Here is an 18051-nt window from a genome sequence, read left to right on the forward strand (position 1 = left end):
AAAGGGAGAAGAAAATAACAACAATAACACTGATAAAAAGAATATACAGCATGCAATGTTGTCACTGCCTGATGCTCAGCTTGCTCCTGAGTCACAAATCACCCTGCCTAAGCCAGCTGCCCCACTTAAACACCGAGCATAACACAACATGATATAGAACATCCCATTTGATTGGCTGGTTTAGGTCAGCCCAACCAGCTTCTTCTGAAAATTAACCCTATCCCAGCTGAACCCTGGACACAGGTAAAAACATTTTAGCTCAGTCAAAGTATTGATTTCAATTTTTATTTCTCAAGCAATGCCTAGGAACTAGACAGGAATCACAATTCAAACAAAACTTTTCCTGTTTGCAAAGATCAGACTTTCTCAGTAGATTTAGCCTGTCTCCCGAGCTGCACCTGCCTAATGGAGGAGTGTTTTTAAACTGAGAGTGTTCTTAACTAGCTGGATGAAGACATCCTTCAGTCGATCTAAGCCCGGGCTGTAGCTGTTGAGTTTTTGAGAACTGTGGCGGTTTTGCAGTGGTTCTTGATGACAACGGTGCAGAGGAACCACTTTAGATAAAATCAAGTTTCAACCAAGTAAACGTCATCGCTGTTCTGACAGCGTTACCGTTACCAGGCACAAGAACATTAGTCATAGCATCACACACAAACATGACTATTTTGCCAATGCGTTGGTCAGGGCACCTCCTCATCCTGCCTGCTCCCATGGATCACTGGTGTAATGGAGCCAGGAATACCTGCTCCATACTCTTCTTCCACAGGTACTGTGAGAGGAAAGAACCCCAACCTAGGGCTTGGAAAAAAAGTGTGGCTCCAGTCAGGCTGAAATAATCCGTGCCCAGTTGCTAAGACTAGCTGCCTAAGTGCTAGGTAGATTAATTTAACTGCAACTCCTGGGATGATTGTGCAACGCAGCAGGAAGTGAGTTCCGGGCTGTAGTCTCACGGTGACTACACTAGCTCTCCAAACCAGGGTCACGAGTGCGACAGACACAGAGAGGGAGCCTCATTTGTAGGACTATGACTAAGCCAAGTGCACTGATGAGACATTACAAGCGTGGCAGAACGCATGCGAGGCTTTAGAACACATTGTGACGGTCGCGCTCACACGGTGAGCGTGTTTTATCCTATGCTTAACAAAGGACTTTGAACCTCAGATCAAACCAGAATGGAACCATCACTCTGCGGCAGCCTGTTGAAGAGGGAATAACCACCAAAACTGACTAAAAGCAAAGGCCCAGGATTCTCTGTGAGTTCTGCTATTAAGAGATGAATTTCATTATATGCTGAAAGTTAAAATTGAGATCATACTGAATGCTAGAATACATTCTGAGGTTAATTGCAGAGCTCTTTTTTGTTTTTCAAGCTATCAAAATAACCATGAAGAAGAAAAAGCAGAAGTCTGCCTGCCCTGGAAAATCTTTGTCAGGGTTTGTTGCTTCCCAGCTGGTACAGAAGCAGAGATGATATACATGACACATAGGTGTCAAACTCTTGTTGACTGGGTAGGACAACCAGCAGGAGCTCTGAGAAGACTCTGCTGGCTCATAGCCACTGTCAGCTGTAGATAAAATAGGTCATCGTAAATTGGATGTAGTCTGCAGCTGCCAGATGTTGGAAATGACCGTGTTAGCATACAAAATACAAGCAGCTGTTAATATGGCAGCATTCTTTGCTGGTAGGAACCACATTTAATCATCAATTTATTAATAGTGTTGTAATGAAAATATGATTTTGACACTATTAAAGTGTGGCTTGGTGGCAATCTCTTAATTTAATTGTTTTCCTTTAACAATTCCCTGAATACATCTCCTCATTGTGCTTAAACAGAGAAGTAACCAGTAATAAACGGAAAGACCAAAACTTACTGCACCCAGTTACAGTGCTTCCTTGCTCAGGGACCTGGCCTGAAGGTCACCACCCCTGTTACTGATTATGACTTTCCTGTGCAGGGGACAGAGTTACAGGGCTTGTGGAAATCTAGAGTGCTGTTTGTGAGCCTCAAAGGAATATGGCACGTGACAGTGTTTCACCATGCAGTAAAGGAAACAAATCTGTAATAATGCGTTTCAGGACAAAAAACATCAAGATTTTAAAATGACTGAACTTCAAAAGAAAGAAAATAAAATCCTCTTGCTTTATTCATTTGATACATAAATATAATGAGATGTGCTTTAACAAATAGTTTCTCTTGTACAGGGTATGTTCCCAGTGCAGTGATTACAGCATGTATCAGACAGCAGCATTTTCACTGCAGAAGGGCATTAAGGTCAGGTGACAGAACAGCCCAGGAAAGAGGATCCACACCAAACAGTGACCACGGCTGAGCTAATAATTTGAGAGGCAGCTTTGTGAACTATAATCGCTATAGGATAGACAGAGCCAGAGCATGAGCCATGCTGTATGGCCTCAAAGATTTCATTACGGAATATTGGGTAGCAAGGCAGTCACACATCCAAACTATGCAAACTGTTTTTAAGGGCTCTGGGAAATCTCGTCTGCATCTACTGCACTGCCCAGGTACAAGCTGTAACATTTCTTCAGCAGTGAAGTCACTTCTCTCTGCCTTGCTGGCAAGATGATATAACCTCCAGATAAGGTCTGAAAAAACTTTAACAGAAGACAAAATAATCCCGGTACATAAATGCACTCACAGTTCAGATATCTGCTCTTAGTATTCAGCAGCCCTTGGACACCTGCCATTAGCTTTGCTGTCAGTACTCTTCACCTCTGTTCAGACCTTGGAAGCCAGGTTTTACATTTTCAGTTTTGATTTTTCTTCAGCGATTTTTTTTAAAAGTTCTAGAGCTGGCAGAAGTGGAACAAGTGTTAAGACTCCCATCTCCTCCAAGCACCTCTCCTCCACCAAGTAGACAATAATTATACATATTAGTAATACATACAACTTCATTTAAACCTAGTATTTCATTATGCGTAGGAGACTACCTTCTCTGGAAGGCTTTTCCTAGCGTGTGAATGGATTAACACTACCAGTCCCTTTCTACAGGAATATAGTCCTTTCTGGCATACCACTCTGGCTAGGACACGGTCAGCACTGATGATAGTTTCAGAGATCAGACTCCATCCTATGTGTAGTACTGTCTATTTGGTCAAATGAGTAACACCATGTGCATTTTTTCTCTCCCTTCTGCTATTTATACATAGGCTGCCTGCAGAAATGTTTTTTGCTGGACAACGTTCAGCCCAGGAGATTTTTCAAAGTATAATACATCCTTTGTTATTTCTGGCCACGGGGAGAAGAGTTGAAGACAGTCTTCTAAAATGACATAACCTCCAAATTCAGACTCCTTACAGTGTTTTGTTAGTGACAAAACATTCATAGACTGCTTGGAACCAACCTTTTTTTGTATATTTTGCTCTGACATGCTTCTGACAGGAGCTCACGTAATCCATCCTTCAGCAGCAAATTATCATATTGTTTTCAGTTTCATAGTTATTTAACCATATTTTGTTTATGACGTCCTTTTAGTTCTGAATGTCAAAGTAGACAGCGGATCCTTGTCTCATTCTAGACGTTTCAGCTTCCCTAGTTTGTGGGGTTTGCTCATCTGCTGCATTGAATACAATAGTCGCAGTGGTTTGTCATCTTTTCCTCTCGATTCATTGCAAAAAAGAATCAAGTGATTCATAAAGTGTAGACACAGCCTTAAAAAGCAAAGAAAACTCCAGTCAAAACAACTTCTACCCATAAAGTCTATTTAAAATTAACTTTTACCCAAGACACAGCATCTACCACAGCCTGAGGGAACAGAGGGAAACACAGGCCATAGAGCTGTAATTACAGAGGGAAAGAGTATCTCAGTATTAACACTGAAAGGTAGTCTTCCTATGTTTGGATTCAATTCTCTTAGTTAATTAGGCACCAGCTACTTCTTTCAAATACCAAAGATGTCAAGTTCCAGCGTAAACCAAGTTCTATGAAATCTGAAATGGCAAAGCTTTTTTATCTCCTTAATAATGTAACTCCAGTATTTCCAAGAAGTTTTGTCCCACTGTTCCTTCTGTATGGATGCTCTTTTGATGCAGTAAACCAGCACACTGCTGCAGTATTCAGATGTTATTCCAGACTGTGCAAAACTCACCCTGTTTTCATTTCCTACTCACATGTAGGCTTTCGTATCTTCAGGTAAGTCCCTTAGCAAAACCTGAGAATTAAAGATCTCCCTGAAATGTGCACAAAGACCTGTGCTCACAGACATATCAAATCAAATTCTCAGCACAGGACAACAAAAAGGTGGAAGTCACGAAGTGGTAGCTTTTTGTCTTCACACTTGTACTTTACTATGGGGGGGTTACTATTTTTGTTTTAATGACTGATGCTCAGAACAGAGAGGTACCTGCTGGCTGAATGTCAAACAGGAGGCATGGCAGGTATGGCCACCTAATCTGGATCATGCTTCTATGCATTTTGCACAGCCAGAACCCGTCAGGAGTGTGGTGTTTGTGTGGTGCCATGAGCTGGAAGTTTGCATTGGTACTAAAGCAATGCTTAGATTTGGGCTGGAACATGCAGAATTTAGCAATGAAAAAAATCATCAACTGCTCCAAGAATTCCCTCAAGGGGCAAATTCCCCTGCAGCTGGCAGAAGTGTCTGGGAAGCACTGCCTGAGCATCGCAACTCAGGAAATACGGGATGCATCTCCAGAGACACAGGGATAAGTACTATATAGTAAAAGCATGACTAGAGCAGCCAGATTTACCATGGGTATACTCACTGTCAGGTTAAGTTAACTTAGATAGATGGAGCTATGTGTTGTCACCGGACCTCACTGCTCAACGTCGTTACGACATAAGATACGGGTGAGAATAAAATCCCTGCCTTGATTCAAGTTGTGATACAAGTTTGCCTTCGCGACCCCAAGAATTGGAAAAAAACATGACATAAATTGGAGATGGTAAATGGCCTTGCAGAGGCGTACAGAACCTTTGCGTTCGCTGTTCTAGATATAGTGCCCAAACCTACCCAGAATGTACAGCAAATTTCCAAGCTTAAAAAAAAAAACAAAGCGTAAGCAACATAAAAAACTAGCTTGAACATTTTAGAGACTTACTTTTGCACAAACAGAAAAAAAGAATAAAATTAAGCTGATCATGTTCTGCAACACAACTGAAAGGCAATGAGTGCAGCTCCAGAGACACCATATTTGCTCATCACTACTGGCTTAATTTGTTTGAGACACAGTGTCCATGCACTTCGTATGTACTAGCTTTACTAATCTACTCCCTCTCTTGAATGATTTATGAGATTCAGTTATGCTTTAATATTTAAAACGATACCACTATGAAATCACTCTTTCTGCTTTCATTAAAGTAGCAAAAAGGTTTGTTACATGAAAGAAAACACTGAACCTGTATCATGACACGGCGCTGTGGCTAACAGCTGCTAAATTATAAAGCAACAACAAAACACCTTCTATAATTGTATTCACACATCCTCTGGATGAGTCTTGTTGTCAAAACCTGAGCAGTTCATGGCTACTAATGAACTCTGCATCACCTCTGATGCTTGCTTTCTCATTCTCAACCTCGTTTTCTGATGTCTTCGTTAAATATTAACAAGTAGAAGAGTTATCCATTTATAGCCAGTAATCAGAGTATTTTATTACTATGACCAGACCATCTCATGCCTTGTATTTTAAAAATTTTCTACTATGATATCTCCTGTAAAAGCAAGTCTCAGCTTCAGTGGTAATTTACTTACTATGGGGAACAAATTTTCCCAGCTATACATTTTCTTTTTTCAGAATGATAACTATTGCACAATAAAAGAGAGGTGTTACTGTTTTACTACCTGCATCCTGATCTTCTCCCTCACCACGATTTCAGTACCAATATGACCAAATCAAGACGGAAGCCAGGTTCTCTGACAGGAGAATTCAGGAATCTGTAAGCTTGACAACTGCCGTTGCGACCATGGGCTTTAGCATTTTACATCCCCTCTGTGCGGCTTGTCCAAGCCTGTCCAGCTGATTGCAACGGAAGTTGCACCTGCCTATGCAAGAGTTAAATTAGGGCTTCTTTCCCTTGCTCACTTTATGTTTTAATGTAATTAAAAGATGAATAATTGCCTGGGAAAAGGAGCTTGCCTGAAATCTGCTACCTGCTCTCAGCAAGTGTTGCCAGCTCTAATGGCCCACTGAGCTGAAGCTGGCACAAGCCCCCAGAGCTTGGTATACAAGTATATGTAAAGGGACTTTATTGCCATTTTTTACTTCTACATTTCCTTCACTCAGTCTCTATATTGATATTCTCCACCTTTTGCTGCCGTCTTCTCCAGGCGATTTTAGTGTCATTAAATGTAACAACAGAATCCAATACTTTCCTACTACATAAATATCTTTTTTCTTATTTCTGAGTGTTGTCTCTTGCAAGAAAACATTGTCTTTTTTTTTTTTTTTCTTGTGTAGTAAGGTGCTGTCCTAGGAACAGCAGCTTGTTGAATGCTTTCTGTCCGGTGCACTCCCCAGTGCCTCATTTTGAAAGTCCTCTCATAGCGACAGTCTTTTTATAAAGCACTTACCCATTCAGCAGAATTACATGTTGAGTTTTCCTCAGCTTCTTCGTTGGTGGATTCATTTCCACGATGAAGTTCTGCAGCTTCGAGCATCTGCTCCTGCTGATGCCTTCCTGCTGGCACAGGAAGGTGTGCAGAACCTTAACAGAAACCAAGTTAGAGTCACTGCTTGATTATTGGCCATTCCCAGAGTCACACTGGTACTTTACCAGAGCTCTACAAAGCTCTGAAATGAAGAGTGCAGAGCTCTGGTACAGCTAGTCTTGATGACAGCCGCTAGACTGGTGTTCAGCTTGCAGGTGGAAACAGCTACCTTCAGGTTTCTGAACACCCCTTAGGTGACAGAGATCTGGCCGAGAGAGTTTGTGCCACGGAAACCGATCTAAGGAACTGATCAGATCACCCTTAAGTACACACCTACAACAGGGCAGTTCACACAGAGGCCTCAAGATCCATGCCTGGATCAACTCCAGTGACTGAAATAGGAGCTTTCACTTGCCTAAATCCCCTCCCCTTGCTTTTTTAATCTGCAATTGGAATTGCATCTCAAGTCATAGATATTCCACCTATATTCCCAATGGCTCAGAAGCTGAGTAAGCCTCACATTGCAAACATAATACTCGTGCTACTGTTACTTAGCAGGCTGCCTTAGATTGTATGTCACTGGTCTGTAGCCACCGCCCGCAGATGCCCTACATTTATACTCGTCCTGTGCCCTTGCCATTCACTCTTTTTTCTTGTGACTTCTCCCATCTTCCATGCCACGATTTTGAAAAAAACACCCAAATTAATATGTAGTTAAATTCACAGCTTAAAGAATATGGCTCAGAACGAAGTCCCCAAGGCTGAGTCTTTCAGATGTCACTTCTATGTGTCACTACCAGGAGTAAGACTATGAGGCAGAGCTAAGTTCTGGCTCTTCACTTTTTCAGTCTGCTAAGAAATTGTCAGAATTTATATCCTTCAATACCCTAGCCAGGCCAAGATCTTTAGTCTAAGTGATCGCCCTTCCTGGAAAGATAAATAATGGAGGCAAGTGGCCGCAAGAACACTCACTTGGAACTACAAGCTGTGCCTCTGATCCCTCCTCTCAGTTTGAGGTGTCCCTAGCAGAGCAGGACCAGGTAAGTAAAAGTTAAACACTGAAATTCCGCTTCATGATGACTCTTAGGTGCACCTGTCCAGCCATCTCAAAACAAACATCTAACGTAGAGAGTATGTGTTAATAGAAATATAGTCACTCACCAGAAAGTTTTGAGTGCTGTTTCTTTTTGTAGAAAAGATAGAAGCTTCCTGCCGCCACTAAGAAAGGAATGATGGCCCATATTGACGAATCTCGCTTTTTCAATGACAGAGCTTCTGCAATTATGTATTTTAAATAAAGTTATGTACTATTCAAAGATACAACAGAAGAACAACACCATAGGAAAAGAAAAAAAATGAAATTAAAAGTGACTTCAGAAGTGAATTGGTCCACCCCCCACCCAAGTGTAAGGTCATCTACACTTTACTATTCCTGAGGAATGCACGCCTGATGAACAGTAACATCAATCCTTCCTATAGCTCCTACAGTTTGACATTTTTTTCCCCTCAGCATCTAATGTGAGTCTTTTCTTCTTGTACTTCAAGGCTATTACTACTTGACCAAGTAAGAGATCAGATCAGCTAACTCATTTTAGGAGCTTAGATTATTTTAATTCTTTAAAGGCCTTTTACATTCATTTCCCACCATTTTGAACACTACTTCATTCATTCTCTGTAATTGATGTTTTCTAAATCTTTGACAATTTTTGTGCCTCCCTTTGGACTACCAGTTGGCCAACAGTATAAAATGGTTTCCAAAACTGGACTGTGCTGGATCAACGGAAAAGTTACTTCGCATACTTGACAAGTCGATATACGAATGATGTTTGATAATGTTAAAAGTCTAGTCAGAGCTAGGCCTCTAGTCTTTCTCTACAGCTGAACAGAAGAAAGAGAGGGGCAGAGATCAGCATCTTTGAGAACTGATGTGCATTGTCTCGAGGCAGTTATGTGACAGAAGTGAGGCAAACTGTTTTCTAGGTATGTCATATTCTTTCCATAATTTAAGGTGAATCATACCTCACTCCCAGTGCTGAAAAATTTAATTGTGTTTGAATGCTCATTGTATTAATGCTTTTCAATGCTTAATTCAGAATTGGGACTGTAAATTGCTCCCCTATAAAGCTTAGCATATGACTATAATAAAATAAGGAGACAGTCTATATAAAACATATTGTTACAACAATTTTATGGGCACAAATCCTTATAAATATAGAGCCTATACTGCTCTATCTTCCATAATGATTTATCTCCCATTTTTTATTAAGAACTTGCAATAAAAAGATAAAACGGTTAGCAAAGGGTACGTATTACTGAATAGAGTAACCACGTGGTTGTTTCAGCCACTCCTTACCACAGGGCAGATTCATTCACTGTCTCACATCTAGCCTATCCCATCTCTTCTGAGCAGGGATTGCATTTGGGTCTTTTGTGAAACACACAGCTGATGCACAGCTTTTTTGTAGACCCTAACTAATAATTCCTATTAGCAAACCCTTACAGAAGAAAACAAACACTACACTGGGGCTATTAAGGCAGAGAGCTTAAGCCAATTGTCATTAAGAGCCATTCAGGTCCTCACTGTATTTGTCTCATTCATCTCAAGATCCACAGTGTTAAGGGGGGGATGTAGGAGAGGGTGGAAATGTGTAAAATAGTTCAAACTGAAGAATCTTTATGATGATAAGTGGCACGCGTATGTTCTTGCTAGCTTACCTTTCTCTTCAACAACGACGGTTGTCCCATTTCCATAGACTTTCTTACAGAAAGGTATTTCAATAATTATCTCACAGTAGTAAAATCCAGTGTCATTTACACTGGCAGATTTTATCACTAGCATGTCCTTGTTTTCACGGGTGACATTGGATACATAGACAAGGTGTGATGATATAGTTTTGGTGATGTTCTCCTTATTAACAAGATACCAGCTTACTCTATACCTCACAACAGGTTTTTCCCAAATACAGGCAATTTCAGTGTAGCCTCCAGTTGATAGATGTATTTTTGTTGGCGTTTGGATGACTGTCAAATTACTGGGACCTGTAGCTAGTGGAGAAATACACATAAATTTACAAGTTAAAGGAGCAAAGAGATGACATTACAGCTGTAATTTCTACAATCACAGTATTTAAAATAATGCTAATACTGTAAAATCATTATGAGATTGATTTTGAAGATTAGTTACTATCCACTTCTCCCTTGAACAACGGCAGTTACTTCCTGGCTAAAGGAAACTTAATCTGGTGTGTTAAAGCCCTCCATCATTGTTTGTGTGCAATAAATTAAGATTTTCTGTTTACTCACTGATATACTTATTTATTTTCAGCAAAAAGCTTTTATAATAGAGGTTGAGCCTGAAGCATATTAAACACTTTATCTACCAGATAAAGAATGACCAGAAGGAGTAATTCAGAATGATTCATCAGTGAATATTGACTCATCAACATGAAAGAAAAATCCACTACAGTTTTTGTCACCATGTAGGAGTTCTTGTCCTGCACTGCTTCCAGTTAGTGACAGATGTACAGCATTTTTGAAGTGTGTTCTTTTAATTTTGTGTAAACTTCTTTCATTAAATTTTTGCTGACAAGTAGCTTGCAGCATCAAATTCACCTCCTTAGTGTAATAAGTATACAACATGCCATGCAGACCACAGCTGGTGCTCTACACTTTTTCTGTAACAACCTCTCTGTGAAAACGCTTTTTGATTCCCTGCACATTTTACTTTTGATTTCAGCATTATGAAAATATAGTTAACATCCTCCTTGTATCACACACAAGTCTATCTGAGGTGGACATACTGTGAGAAGTTTTTTTAAATCCAGTTTAAGAATTACAGGTGACTAACTATAAACAAAACAAAGAAAATAAACAGCACTTACCTAAGGAGCCAAAACACATTGTTAAAAGAAGTTTCAGTGAAACGATGATCATCACGCAGGATTATTAGCTCTCGCATCAGGGTATCTTTGTCGAAGATCAGCAAAACAACAAATGAAAGCGTGTCAGATTCGCAGCTTAACTTCCTCTTCCCTCATGTGGTAAGAACGAGAGAAACCGAAATGCAACCCAAATTTTTCCTACGCTCTTTGAAATTGCCATCATAGATGTGTCTGCTTTAGACCCCAGCCACCCTCTCTGAAATCAGAACATGCCTTCTTCAAAGTTGTGTCCCAAATGGTTACCTTTCAACACTAGATTAGCCTCTTCTGCCACGATATACAGAACTGCTTTTCCATGCTTACAGTGGTCTCCTGTGAACCTTTGCCATTGTAATTCTGTAATCCTTCATTTAAAGACATTTTATGACGATGAGACTTCTTTAGCTACTGTGTAAACGCTTGTCAGCAGCCTTTTCCAGCCAACCTGATGAATCTTCTCCAAAGCCCAAGAGACAACGATTGTACACAGGTTACACTGACACCAAGCACTACTGCTGTCTTTCCTTATCACACATTTCATTATCATCATGCTGAAATCTTGTTTAAATTCTCTCCTGTGAAAAGTACTTGCCTATTTTTGCCTTGCCGGTAGCATAGCTCTGTTGGCAGGAGCAATGGAGCAAGGCTGAGTTCAAAGACCGTGCTCACAGTGGCCCTGACATCCCGCAACATCAGTGGGAAGCAACCCAGGACACTATGCTGTGTACACAATGCATCTCACCAGTACCTCTGGGCGCAGATGCATTAATGCAGTACCAGTGCCATGTATGTTAACTAAGGCTTGTTTCAGGAAGGTTACAAGCATGGGTTAAATAAAATGATCTACAGTTACACCATCAAGTTAAGGGCCATGTTGAAACTTATTTGCCTTCTATTATTTAAAAAATTCTACAAATATAGATAACTGTATGCTACTTAATGTTCTCCAGTACCGGTTTTTGGCTCCAACCCAGAATCACTTATGTTGCCTGGCAAGAAAAGTGGAAGACAAAACACTGCTTCCATTTGCACAACTTATCCAGTCTTATTCCCTTGACAGAAGTTTCAAATGCAAAGGTACCAGGCCAGACAAAAATGTCCCACAAACGTGTCCAGTCGGATAACATCAGAATTGCAATGACAGGAAAAACAACAACAACAACAAAAAGAAACAGAACATGCTGAGAAGATGAATCAGTTAAATTAAGAACTTGATAAGAACCCATTTACCACAAAATTTTCTAGAACTAACATCAGGTTTTAGCAGCAGAACAGCTGAACTGCAATTCATGATGAAGGCACAGCCACATTCAAAGCCTAAAGCAGTGTTCCTTTCCACTCATCAGCAACAAAAGCACGATGCATCAGCTCACCCGCTTCTCAGTATCTACCTTACAGGAGTAGTTTCCAGTGCCGTTTAGACTGCCAGGTAAAATTAAAAACGAGACAATGGCAAAGATACATGTCACAAAGTGCTGTAATCTATCCCCATTTCTGATGGTACTCAGCTGACTTGGCTATCAGCTTTTAGAGGTAGCGAGAACACAACAAATACCTTTAAATTCAAGTGAATGAAAAGATACATTAAAGCAAATAATTAAAACTTAAAGATATTTTTAAATTATATTAAATAATTCTGTTAGCATTGACATTCGTGTTATCTTTGGTACTACTGATCAAAGATGTGGAATAAGTGAAGCAGCATGTGTAAATTCAAGGGAAAAAACTACTTTCTCTTGTATTTAAAAACCCACATTTGTGTATTTAGTGTTGAGTTATGCAGCTGGCAGCTCCAGCATGTAGCACATTTTGTCTAGGGACTAGGTGAAGCTTTTTCAATAGTGCTCACCACATCTTATATTTACTCTGAAAGATGCTTTGGTTCTAATCCAAAGCATCTCCTGTCAGAGATGAAATGAACTAGCACACAGAAAAAGGGGTTGGGAAAAAGGTTTATTTTTAGCCCAGGTTACTTCATTGTACCGTTTTACAACACAACCCCACAAACTCTCATCACAGTACTACTGAGTGGGTGGAAAAATAGGGTGACAGAATTTCTTAAGCCAGCTTTGCTGCCAGGTGAAGTGCATCACACAAAATGACTATGTGGGTCAGGAAAGCATCTGCAACAGAAAGATCCTTTTAAGTTTTCTTCTTTCAACTTAATCTTCATTAACCTTGGAAGCCGCATGGGTGAATTTGGATTCTGTAAATGTGTACCTTTACTCACCTGTGTGCTGGAAATGTTTGCAGAGCAGCTGCTGAGCGCAGAGGCACTCTGTTCTTGGAGAGGCAATGACAGTTATAGCCAGTCTCTTCTGGATACTTTGCACAAATCTGTCTTCCCAAACCTTTTCTCCATGGCATTCAAAGAATGTCAGTGGAGCCATACTGAAAAACACACTCGAAACTTTTAAACAAAGAGGACCTAAACCCCCTCCCTCCTCCTTACCCATATGTCAGACTTGCTTGAGAGCTTGTAACACAAGTACTAATGAGACAGCAGCATTTCTGAGGTGTTACTCTCAGCTGGGAAAGTTTATTAAGCTACAGCAGCACTGAGGAGAGTATGCGTGAAACTCAAGGTAGTCAAAATGAGTTTGTAATTCTGCTGCATTGGAATAAGAAGATGGAGCAAAAACCATTTACATTTTTTTTGTTATGAAAACAATCTGAAATTTTCATACTTGAAACAAAATTCTGAAGTACTAAGCCAAAGATATGTTATCCGGTTCTTTAAAAAAAAAAATTTTAGTTCACATTTGCCTTTTCAAGATCTTCTTCAAATCATAACAAACATTGCAGAAAGTTGCAGGTGTGCCAGAAGAATGTTCTGGTGAAAATGCAAATCTGACTTTTGTTGTGCGTAACTTCTCAGTCTTCCCCTCTTCCACCTCAAACACAAGGTGGAAAGCATGCTGTCACCTGGGCTTTTTATCCACTACCTAACTGCCATGTAACAGACCTCCTAACTTCTCGGGACAGTCAGCGGCGTTCTATGTGCTCTGTATGGTACATACACGTTATTAATTTTGTCCAGGTACAACCCAAACAAAACCACCAAAACCTTACTTTGATGTTGAGTCTAGGACTCTTCTTAGCACACTTCTTTATTCGCACAGAAAACACAGCCCTAATTTGTTTTCCAACTGTGAATAACAAATTATGTCTCAGTAGTAAAAACAGCTCCACAGCACAAATGGAATGACAAAACAAATATGCCAATTGTGGATACCACAATTAATTTTCAAATTAATTTTAGTATTACCAGTGATTCTTTTACCTGATATAGTGATTAAAGATGAGATCTGCAAAAATTTCCTTTCAAAAGAGCAGCTATGTAATTCTTACACAATATCAAAAAAACAGTCAGGGTGCTGGCTTCAAGACATTCATAGCAGAACTTTCTCAAAGATAAATGCTAGCATGAAAGAGGAGCTATTTTCTTTAGCTTTATTTTAGGTTTGTATCTGGCTTAATGTAAAATAAAGGTTATGAACGAACTTTTCCTAGAAAGCAAAAAAGCTAACAAAAATTTATTGCTCTTGGGAGTTCAAGTAACTACTACCTACATTGCAGCAAAGTGGATGTAACTAGAACTGTTTGAGATAGAACATGCTGATGGGAAGGAAAGTGGAATGTAACCAACTCGACCATGGGTTTGCCAAGCAGGGGCAAGACCTGGCATCTTCAGTAGCTGGAAGCAGTTTCCTTCTACCTTTGCAAGCGAGGCTCGTGTTTTTGCAGCCCAAGCCGCACCAGACACTGAGCAACGCCAGAGCCAGCAGAGCCTAGAGCCAGCAGAGAAAACATGAAAAAGTGGCCTTGGGCGCTGGAAAAGGAGATGGTGAAACACGGTTTTGCTGAGAGCCACTCTGTCCCTGGACACAAATAGGACTCCACCAGCTCTCGAGGACATTCAAGCTTCTGCTCCTCAAAATTACACAGAGTGATGGAACGAATATGATTTGGTTTTCCAGGCAAAATAAACTGATCTCCCACAAGACCCAAAACAGCAGCATCTTGAAGGGTCTGCAGTGAGGAGCTGTGGACAAAATCAGCTCTTATCTGAAGATTCTGCATTTCAGACTTCTCAGATCAGTTTCATTCTGACTGCTTGTTACACCCTCACCTTCCTCAACACCCAAGTGCTCTGCCGTCTCCTCCTAGCTCTTCCACTCCGTAACTGCTACTTCCATAACTCCAACAAAATTAAAAACAAAGCTTATTTACCATAGCACAAATATACTGCATGCATGCGTGACTTTTTCCTCTGCTTATAACATTACATCCACCCTCTTTTCTTTCATGTGTCCGATCTGATCCATGGTTTGAAGTAGTATTTAAGTACAGAGTGGCCTGATTTCTATGAAGTCTTGATGTAGCACTGCAATATTTCTCCTCACTATCTTGATACATGTGAGGGAAGAAAAATGATGATTACTAAACGGGTCACTCTACAGAGATGCCTGCAGGCTTCCATTCGCTTGGGCTAAGATTTCTCAGGAAAAATAACATATAAAATATGCAACGACATCATCTTCTAGCAGGAATGCCATGCTTTTTACAGACCACAGTCGCGGATGCCTCCGGTGCAATACAAGATTTGACTCTGGCAAATTATTCCCTGATGGCCAATTGCACTGAAATAACTCCAGATAAAATATTCGTGTTTTTTTTTTTTTTTAAGCAGGAGAAAACCCCAACAGATAAATCAGGTGGTAATGAGGTATTCCTGTTTACAGTATCTGGCACACCCATGGTTTTTGTAGGGTTTGTTCTAACACAGGCTACTAGAAACATCAGCCTGATGTCTGGGAAAGCAGCTGCAGGATCCTTTACTGCTTGGCTGGGATTGACCATGCAATTGCCCATTGAAGATACAGTTCAATTTTTATAATCTACCAGCAAGACTTGCCCGTTACCAGCACATGTATTAGTGAATACCGCTTCAGTCACAAAAATATGAATTGTAATCATACCACTGTGTAACCTACACAGTATACCCATTATACTGCATGGCATAACCAAGCAGGGAATGAGAAAAGATGTACAAGCAAGGAAAATTACTTAGCCACAAGCATTTCATTTCCCAAACACATACACAAAACAAAACGAAAAATAGCTGCCATCATGCTTTACTGCATTCTAGTTACAGTGCTATGTACTTCCCCTGTGGGCTTAATGTTGCAGGGAAATGGCTTTCACTGCAGCAGGGCAGGTTAGGTTGGCATATCACTGAATATTTATAGCCAAGTATGAAAAATAACCGATAGAAAATACGCACCAACCTTTCTTCATCCAGTAACTGAATGTGGCGGTTTCTGCAGTGATTTTAATGATATGCAACCAGTTAGTACACACAGGCTGTCTACATGGAAAAACTGACCACCAGTGCAGCTCTTCCACAGTATAACTACTTCACAATAGCTATTCTGGGAGAGCCCTTTTCACTCTGTTTCCTTTGTTCTTGAACACTGTCTCCACATGGAGGAAATTATTACCAAACAGCCAAAGTAAATTACCACAGTAAGATGTCATTTTTACATGGTTCTAAATCTGGAATTATTAATTGACTGAAAAGTAACCTATTTTCCTCTTTTAAATCTATGTATTTCCTCCTTCAGTTTTACATTTCACTCATCAAAAACACAGTTTTGTATAGTGTGGCACCAAGCATAACTCATCATTACCACTGCTGTGAAGCGACTGACTTGATTCTCCTCTCAGCTACATGCATTTTCACGGTGAATAAGTAAAATAAGTAGAGATGCCCAATGGCACATGGACAGAATCAGAGTCTACAGCTCTGCCTTGATGAGCGCTAAGATGACAAATAGAAGAATTAAACTCTTCTTTTGAACATAAATGTATACCAGCTATTAGGAAAGCTAACGACTGGCCAAGTTTCCTTCTGCTGCTGCTCAATCAGGTCTACTTAGAATTTTCACTTACTGCCAGTTTAACCCTAAGCACAGTCCTCCACAATTAACTTCAGCTCGACGCTAATGAAACGTTTCTTGCTACCACTGTGGATGTTCTTTGAGCCCGAGAAGTATCAGAGTTCACAGTGTCATAGGAACGATGTTCCTGCTTCAGGTTATGTGATGAGTTAGTTACTGGCCATGTGACAACACACCTTCTGTTGAGAGACTGGCTCCAGCTTACCCAGAACAAAAGACTGAACATCCAGGACTGGGATACTGTGAAGCAAATAAAATCTAAAGCTTAAGAAACACAATTTAAATGAGATTAGTGAAAAGGAATTCAAACAGTATATTCAATTTCAGTTTACATCAAACAAGAAACTTTGCAGTTGTTGCCCAAAAGAAACCGTAGCTGAAACACGACAGGCATACCTCCTTGCATGTAGAAACGGAACGTCCTATGGCAAATTGCTATTCTGTGATTTGGAAGTCACCTCTTCTAATAATAAAAACCCTAAGAGACTCTTGAGATCACCACTAATTAGAAAGTCAATTCAAGACTGTAGGACTAATATGAGTTTGCCAGTGCTCCACACTGAAGCATCACAGAAGCAATCACTTCAAAACTACTCACAGCAAGCATGAAAATGTTCAATACACTTGCACTGCAACACCAAGGTCATTTCTGTATTTTTGAATTGAACATGTTTCAGGAAAAAAAAAAGTTGTAAATAATTAACCAACAAAAATACCCACAACTCAGGCCAACAGTTTAACTAAATTTATTCCAAAATGACTATTCCTTTCATTAACAGCAGTAGAATGTTTTTCAAGATCATCACTCATGTCTTGAAACAAAAATTAGAAGCTATTACATATTCACTTCTGAAATACAATGTCAAACTTTATTGACTTTGAAAGTATACAAAGAAACTCCTTATTTCCTTTGGGTAAACAGTTACTATACAGTTCTCTGAGGTCTCTGTACTGTTGGTGAATGCTGTAAAACACAAAAAATGTTGGTAATTTATTCAAGAGGCTTTACTCAAATGTACATGTTATTCTATCTCAACAGTTTTAACTCATTCCTTCCTTGAAAGCTGGTGTTTGAGCAATTTCTAAGTAGTATGGAGCCTAAGATACACTCATTCATAATATTAAAATATACAACAATCCATCTACTTTTTACACACTGACTCACACAGAAAACATGAACGACTCCCCAGTCATGCACCTTTTCTTCACCATGAGTAAACAGCAAGCAAGTTCCTAGATGCAGGTCAAGCAGAGCTCTAAACTCCCACCTAGCGTAGCCGAAAACCTCTGCAAGCTTTTTACAAAGCACATACACGGATGTAAGTGACAGTAAGGACAATGTCCAAGCAACTAACTGGAATGAGAAATGAAATGAGGTCACCCACAGCATTTGACTTGAGTGTCAGCCGTAACTGGAAACATATCCACACAGTCTTTTAAGCTGATTACAGTGGGGATTTTTAACTGCAGCTGTCTGTTTTTCTGCAGCACAGGCTTAAGCTTACACAACTCATGAGCATCTAACAAAATTAATCTGTCACAAG

General features: G+C 40.0%; 1 protein-coding gene across 4 annotated transcripts in view; it reads right to left on the reverse strand.

Moving 5' to 3' along the window:
- Positions 1–1435: 1435 nt before the first annotated feature.
- MAN2B2 (mannosidase alpha class 2B member 2) overlaps positions 1436–18051 on the reverse strand; it is a 51987-nt gene continuing 35371 nt past the window's right edge. For 3 of the 4 annotated variants that reach the window (XM_075420471.1, XM_075420470.1, XM_075420468.1), the window contains exons 19-23: positions 10506–17471; positions 9340–9669; positions 7786–7899; positions 6547–6680; positions 1436–3670 (exon numbers count right to left, since the gene is read on the reverse strand). In XM_075420471.1, coding sequence (XP_075276586.1) covers positions 17377–17471 — 95 coding nt within the window. In that variant the 3' untranslated portion in view covers positions 1436–3670; positions 6547–6680; positions 7786–7899; positions 9340–9669; positions 10506–17376. The remainder of the gene's footprint in view (positions 3671–6546; positions 6681–7785; positions 7900–9339; positions 9670–10505; positions 17472–18051) is intronic. The other variant, XM_075420469.1, reaches the window with a different exon arrangement.

Source organism: Opisthocomus hoazin, chromosome 5 (genome assembly GCF_030867145.1).
Source record: "Opisthocomus hoazin isolate bOpiHoa1 chromosome 5, bOpiHoa1.hap1, whole genome shotgun sequence".
Lineage (NCBI taxonomy): Eukaryota > Metazoa > Chordata > Aves > Opisthocomiformes > Opisthocomidae > Opisthocomus > Opisthocomus hoazin.